Consider the following 7,573-nt stretch of genomic DNA (forward strand, 5'->3'; position numbering starts at 1 on the left):
AGTTCAAAGCTGTGCTTCTGACTATTGAGTTACTCTGTGCCTTATTTCACAAGAACCAGCTGCCAGTCCCCGTGGGAACTCCTTAGGTGAAGCAGCTTGAGTGTGGCCTCACAGCAGAAGGGGCCACTCACCTCTCTGCTGTGCTCTGAGTTCTGGAAAGCAGCTGCTGAGCCTGCATTACCCACTCTCCTCTCGTCTCTGGCTGTTCCATATTAACACCTCTTCCATGCAACACAGCCCCTTCTTCTCAGTGCCAAGCTCCTGGCAACCTGCCGGCCCACTCTCCTCTCAGGAAAGACTTCTCTGATGAAGACACCCGCTACCCTTGTCTCTCCATTTCTGTCTGCCCCCACCCCCACCCCACATGTGCACCCCATGTTCTAATGGCATGTGAAGTGTTTACGGAGACAGTGATAGAGGTTCTGGCAAAGGGTATGGTGTTGGAGCACTGTAAGCATGAACACCCCCTAGCATCATGGACAGTACTGCAAATCATGACACCTGAAAGAGAAAAAGGGAAAGAAGAAAAAGAGGGTGTAGAGTGTTTAAAGGTCAGTGTTGCTTCTCCATTTGCCCAGTTGGGGTACGTGTTTCCCAAGACAGCGTGCGTGCGCGCGCACACACACACACACACACACACACACACACTCCTCTGCCACCACCCTTCCCGGGTAGACAGGACCATGAATGAAGGCAGAAGAGACTCTGAGAATTTCAAATGCAGTTTATTGCAGCAACACAGGGACACGCAGAGTTCAAGCCGTCTCCACAAAAGACGATTTGCTTACACCGTATGTACAAAAACCGAAGCAGCACAGAGCCGCCTGCAAGAAAAGGGAGGTGACAGGCGCTGTTGGGACTGGGGGTTTCTGTGGGGGAGAACCCTGGGGTCCCAGCAGCCCCCCTCGGCTGACTTAGGTGCTCTGGAATGTGATAGCACGACCTGTCACTGCTCATCTAGGTCTTGGGCAAAGCACGGAGCAGGGTCCTAGCCGGGAGGGACTGAGATGGAAAAGCTTCTTTGGAAAGGTAGGCAGAAAAGGAAAGAACTGGGGACGGCGGGAGGAACCGGCGGGAGGAACCGACTAACTACACATAGCGTTTTTTGGGGGGTTTGTTTTTTGTTTTCTCCACCCAGGCTGGATGGAGCTCTGTTCTTGCCTTGCAGGTGTGGGTAGGTGACGGAGTGGGCGAGCCAACAGGCGAGGAGGCTCTATCTGGGCCCTCGGGAGTAGCTAGTGGACACAAACTTCACGCTGGAACTGCCACTGGTGGTCTTGCTGCCCCCAGAGCCGGACTCCCGGCCGCCAGAAGAGCCAAAGCTGCCCCCAGAGCTGCCACCGCCCGAACCCCGGCCGCCCCCGGAGCTGCTGCCGCCGCCGGCGCCGGCGCCGCCTCCCGACCCGCCTCTCTGGCCCCCGCTGCCGCCGCCGCTGCCGCCGCCGGACCCGTAGCTGCCGCCGCCGCTGCCGCCGGTGCGGTACCCGCCGCTGCCGCCGCCGCCGCCGCCGCTGCCGCCGGTTCGGTACCCGCCGCCGCCGCCGCCGCCGGAGCCGTAGCTGCCGCCGCCGCCGCTGCGGCCGCCGCTGATGCTGCTGTGGCTGGTGCTCACCGCTGCAAGGGGACGCGCAGTTAGTTCCAATCTGTCCGGCCGGACGCCTCCCCCGCCAAGCCGCCCCCGCCCCCTGGGACCACCCCGGTACTTACACACACTCACGTTGGGGGTGCACTCTCCCGACATCCTGGCGGAGAGAGAAGAGTGAATCCCCTGCCTTCCCCCCACCGCCCTCCAAGCCCTCTCCCCCGCTCTGCGCTGAGAGACCTCACCCAGTTCACCAGGGCCTAAGCGGGTCCCCTCTGAGACCCCCTGGATGGCTTTGTGTGACTTGCTTGCTCTTTCTTTCTTTCTTTCTTTCTTTCTTTCTTTCTTTCTTTCTTTCTTTCTTTCTTCCTTTTTTCTTTCTCTCCCTTTCTTTTTTCTCTCCCTCTTTCTTTTCTTTCTCTCTTCTTTCTTTCTTTCTTTCTCTTTCTTTTTTCTTTCTCTCCCTCTTTCTTTTTTCTCTCCCTCTTTCTTTCCTTTCTTTCTTCTTTCTTTCTTTCTTTCTTTCTTCCTTCCTTCCTTCCTTTATTTCTTTTTTCTTTCTCTCCCTCTTTCTTTTCTTTCTCTCTTCTTTCTTTCTTTCTTTCTTTCTTTCTCTTTCTTTTTTCTTTCTCTCCCTCTTTCTTTTTTCTCTCCCTCCTTCCTTTCTTTCTTTCTTTCTTTCTTTCTTTCTTTCTTTCTTTCTTTCTCTTAGCTTGGGAAGTTTTCATAAAACCAGACCAGAGCTTTGCTGCCAGTCTGAAGTTAGAAGGCACCTTTGGGAGCAGATGACACCTGAGCGAGTCCCATGGACAGTGAGCTCCATCTCAGCACCTCATGGAGATAGTCAGCCATCTCCCTATCCTCCTGCCTTCCCAGGACAAGCTGCTAAACTCCAGCCAGCTTACAGGGAAGGGAGCCGTCACTGCACCCAATACCCCCAGGGGCCCTTCCTCACCGGCTTTCCTCTCCTTCCAAGAGGGTCCTGTAGGTGGCAATCTCCATATCCAGGGACAGCTTGGTGCTCATCAGCTCCTGGTAGTCACGCAGCAGCCGGGCCAGGTCCTCCTTGGCTTGGTTCAGGGCATCCTCCAGCTCATTCAGTTTGCCCTGGGCATCTTTCAGGGCGTTCTCACCTCGCTGCTCTGCATCACTGATGGACTGTTGCAGCCCAGAGTTCTGAAAAAGGAGAATACAGCACGTGACTCTCTCCTTTCGACTAACCCATCTTGACCTTTCCATCCCAACACAATCCCTCCTCCAGCCCAGTGGGCCAGGAGTCTGGGTATGAGAGAACCTGGACTCGTACATCCTCTCATGCGTTTACCTCCAGACAACACGTCACTGTGTCCTCTTCCTGCCAAGCCTTTTAAGGTGATTCTTTTTTATTTTATTTATATTTGTTTTTATTTTTAATTTTTGCTTTTTGGGTCACACCTGGCGATGTACAGGGGTTACTCCTGGCTTACACACTCAAGAATTACTCCTGGTGGTGCTCAGGGGACCACATGGGATGCTGGGAATCAAACCCAGGTTGGCTGCATGCAAGGCAAATGCCCTACCTGCTGTGCTATCGCTCCAGCCCTCAAGGTGATTCTTGAGCCTGAGTCCTACAGACTTGACATTCTTCTAACTGCCTAGTCCCAAACTTTCCTGGCTGCCTATATTTCACTCCTAAAACTCACGAAGGTCCTGACCTAGGTCACTCATGACCATGGCATCTCTTTCTCTACTGGGTCTTTTTCTCGAGTTTCTCTAGGATTGCAAGAGAACTGAATTCTGGAAACCGGCATAGCCATCAAAAGAAATTGAGAGAACAACAGAACCTTGGTGCGAAGAGTTGACACAAAGAATGTTTTCCAGTTAGTAAGGATTGCCCATATAAGTAGGGCCAAAAGGAAAAAACAATACCTGCTTCTTGACACTCTCAATTTCAGCTCTGATTCTCTGGATCATGCGATTCAGCTCAGAAATCTCCATCTTTGAGGTTTTCAAATTGTCCCCGTGTTTGTCAGCGGTAATCTGGAGCTCTTCATACTAAAGAAGGGGGAGCAAGTCATTCGATGCACTTAGTGCACCCTGCCTTATGCACACAAACTTAAGAGATAACACAAAACAGCAAGACAAACTTTTCCCCCTCACCTTGGTCTGGTACAAGGCTTCAGCCTCAACTTTGCTTCTCTGTGCAATCTCTTCATACTGACTCTTGACCTCAGCAATGATGCTGTCCAGATCCAGGGACCGATTGTTGTCCATGGACAGGATGACATTAGTTTCACTGATATTAGTCTGCATCTGAGACAGCTCCTGTAAGACATAATAGTTCAGGAACTTTTTCATGTTCAAAGAAACCAGAAACAGTTTAGGCAGAGAGGGGGCCAAGAGCTGGAAGATACACCAGCTCTTCTGGGCAGTAGGACATTCAGGCTTAAATTTTTCTCCATTTGGGAAAATTCAGTAGAAACTGGAAGACTTACCATTTGATAGAGTGCTGTGAGAAACTCGATTTCCTGCTGAAGGTTGTCAACTTTGGCCTGAAGGTCCACCTTTGTCATATAAGCAGAATCCACATCCTAGCGGAATACAAGAAAAATAATTCCTAGTTTCCCCAGGGCAGGCTCTAGTCACCATCATAGAACTGCTTATATAGGCAGAAAGGATCAGAGGAATCTACTCCAAAGTTCTCTCCTCCTGGTGGACCACAGGGCCTGCATGGCCACCTGCTGTTGGTTATCTGCAGGCATGACTTTTATTTCCTAACCAGAGACCCTCTTCTATAGATTTCCAAAATGGGGTCTAATCTACAGAATTTTCTTACCTTCTTGATGGTCACAAATTCATTCTCTGCATTTGTCCTCTTGTTGATCTCCTCTTCATACCTACAAGGAAACCAGAAGTGATTAGGAGAACCAGAGAATTGGGAAGGCCTTCAGTCTGTAGACTAAATCCAGCATCATCTATCCCTGCTTTCCTCTTTCTAGTCAGAAACACCATAAGTATTCCCTTCCTTCTGAGCAACAAAACCACCAAATTATTTCTAGAAAGTAAGGAACAAATTGATTTGCACATAATCTAAAAAGAAGGAAGAAGGAGGAGGAGGAGAAGAAGAAGAAGAAGAAGAAGAAGAAGAAGAAGAAGAAGAAGAAGAAGAAGAAGAAGAAGAAGAAGAAGAAGAAGAAGAAGAAAAGGAGGAGGAGGAGGAGGAGGAGGAAGAGGAGGAGGGGGAGGAGGAGGAGAAGGAGGAGAAGGAGGAGGAGGAGAAGGAGGAGGAAGAGGAAGAAAGAAAGAAGGAAAGAAAGAAGGAAGGAAGGAAGGAAGAAAGAAAGAAAGAAAGAAAGAAAGAAAGAAAGAAAGAAAGAAAGAAAGAAAGAAAACACATACTGATCTTCAAAATCTTAGCTTATGTTTTTCTGGGTATATTTTCAAGCAAAAATCAAGACTTGTCATATTCCCTTACTTGTTCCTGTAATCTTCCACCATATCTTGCATATTCTTTAGTTCGGAGTCCATCCGAGACTGGTCGCCCTTCAGCTGGTCCACCTTCTTTCTCAGCATGCTGATGTATGACTCAAAGCAGGGTTCTAAGCTCTGGGTCTTGGTGGAGGTATCCACCTGCTGCAGCAGCTCCCATTTGGTCTGCAGCACCTGGTTCTGCTGTTCCAGGAAGCGCACCTGAGAACACAAGACCCCATCATTACCCACTGGTGCAAAAATGGGATCTATGGTCCTTGCAAACCAAGGGCTGCTGCACTCCAAGGCTGGATCTTATTAGATAAGCTTCAATTCCTCGTTTTCCAGCCATGACAGAGATTGTTAAGCTAGTATCATCATCATAAAAAAGCTCTGTTCAGAGAAGGTTGTGTTTCCCTGAGAACAAGTATAGCCTTGTTTCAGTGTAACCTTAGAAGGGAGTAGCTCAAAGAAATAAATTGCAAAGAGAAATAGCACAGAGAAACAACATAGGGAAATGACAATCTTAATTACACTGTGAGAGAGATATGTGATACTTAAGCAATTCGTCTTCCCATAGTGTTTTAGGTAGATTGCCATAAACCTTGGTTTGTATTTTCTGAGCATATCACAGCTGATGAGCATGTTGAGAAAATCCAAAATTGAATTTCAATTTTATTGTGGATAAATATTGAGTTGAAATGATTAATTATCAAGCACAAGTTAAAGTGGACCCAATGGACCCAAAAGTTTGTATATTCTCAGAACAGAAACTTCAAAACATAAGTACATTGAATTATTCTCACCCTGACCCAACATCACTATAAAATTCCCAGGAGTGGAATCATCCCCCTGACAGCAACCCATGTGATACTGACTTGCTAGACACAGTACTGTGCTGTGTCCCAGTGCACTCAACTCCCACTCAGTTCCCTTTTAATGCTTAGCAAGACCTTCCTAGGCTTCTCATTTCCACTCTAGAAGGTTGAGTTAGACCCATTTCTGGGATCTTCATTCAACAGATGTGAGTCCCTCTTCAGCTCAAGAGCTAAATTTATAAACCAACCCCCCCTCAAAGTGATATTGAATGGACCCACATTTGTATAAGCTGAAACTCCTTTGACCAAGAGTTTAGTCATTATTAGCATCATTCAGAAGCATAATTTTCACATACCTCTAGAAGACAGTTCCACAAAATGTCCTTTAAATCATGCAACCCAAGACCTTGAAGTCCCAACCCAAACATGTCTTGGTTTTACCAGTGTCAAAAAGACCAGGAAAAGCTGTCCCCAGGCCCCAAGCAGATACTCACCTTGTCAATGAAGGAGGCAAACTGGTTGTTGAGTGTCTTGATTTGCTCCCTTTCTTGAGATTTGACTTTTTGGATCTCAGGGTCAATCTCCACGTTGAGGGGTTGCAGAAGGCTCTGGTTGATGGTGACTTCTTGGATGCCACCAGGAGGGCACACTGGCCCAAATCCACCCCCAAAACCACCGCCTCCAAAGCCACCACCTCCAAAACCACCTCCACCAAAGCCACCTCCACTGCCAAAACCACCACCACCAAAACCTCCCCCACTGCGAAAACCACCTCCAAAGCCACCACCGCCAAAGCTACCTCCCCCAAAGCCACCGTGGCCACCTCCTCTGGCCACACTTATGGAGATGCTTTTACTGCCACCAAGACTAACAAGACTCCGGCTTCCAAAACCACTACCACCACCACCACCACCACATCCTCCACCTAACATTCTCCCACCACCTCCTCCTCCACTACGGCGCATAGTGCAGCTGGTGGTCCGGCGCTGATGGCTGACAGCTCCAGCAGAGCCAGAGCTGAAGCCCCCTCCTCCACATCGGTACCCGGACCTAGAGCTAAATTGTCGACTCATGTTGATTTAGAGAAAAATCAAGAGCTAAGAGGAGACAGGAAAGGAGTTTAACACTCCTCTGTCTCTGGCTCAGAGACTTCCCCTTATATACAGGGAGTACCATTGGGCTTGGTCCTCGAGTCAGCGGGATGTGGTGCCTCTCAAGGGTTTGGCTTGCCTGCAGCCATACAAGATTTTTACGAGCCTCAACAATACGGATAAACACTACACACCTAACTCCCAGGATGGCTCTCAAAAATGCAGTGTATGCAAGATCACTGGTGTGGTAATCATTTTATCAGACAAGATCTCTCTTCAAGTACTTGCGACTTTGGGAAAATAAGACCCCACATCTGCCACCTGGTGCTTCTCGGTAATGTTTCATCACCTTCTTTCACAAAGTTTCATACATTCCCTTCCAGCCTTGCCCTTTAAGCACTGGGGTGCACTCTCCCTTAGGGTTTGGCAAGGAGAGTTGTCGCCCCTGCTCGAATCTTAGCAGATGGTGGAGGTGGTGGACCAATCTCAACTCTCTGCCCCACTTCCGAGCCCTGCCTTTTCTAGATCCCAGAGCACACCAGGGGATGGCCCCTGCCACAGACCGGGACTTGAAGTGAACACGTGAGAGAAGTTATTTCTTATGAGATGAAAACTTTATAACTGCATGGATATTT

At 48.9% G+C, this 7,573-nt stretch overlaps 1 protein-coding gene across 1 annotated transcript; it reads right to left on the minus strand.

Moving 5' to 3' along the window:
- Positions 1-1,207: 1,207 nt before the first annotated feature.
- On the minus strand, positions 1,208-6,920 carry KRT1 (keratin 1). Its single transcript, XM_056120246.1, has 9 exons — positions 6,342-6,920; positions 5,037-5,251; positions 4,398-4,458; positions 4,057-4,152; positions 3,722-3,886; positions 3,491-3,616; positions 2,538-2,758; positions 1,708-1,742; positions 1,208-1,614 (listed from the first exon to the last, which is right to left on the minus strand). Exons 1-9 carry the CDS (start codon positions 6,918-6,920, stop codon positions 1,214-1,216), a joined length of 1,899 nt encoding a protein of 632 aa, XP_055976221.1. The 3' UTR covers positions 1,208-1,213.
- Positions 6,921-7,573: the final 653 nt, after the last annotated feature.

The sequence above is a fragment of the Sorex fumeus genome, unplaced genomic scaffold (genome assembly GCF_029834395.1).
Source record: "Sorex fumeus unplaced genomic scaffold, SorFum_2.1 ptg000042l, whole genome shotgun sequence".
In the NCBI taxonomy this organism is placed as follows: domain Eukaryota; kingdom Metazoa; phylum Chordata; class Mammalia; order Eulipotyphla; family Soricidae; genus Sorex; species Sorex fumeus.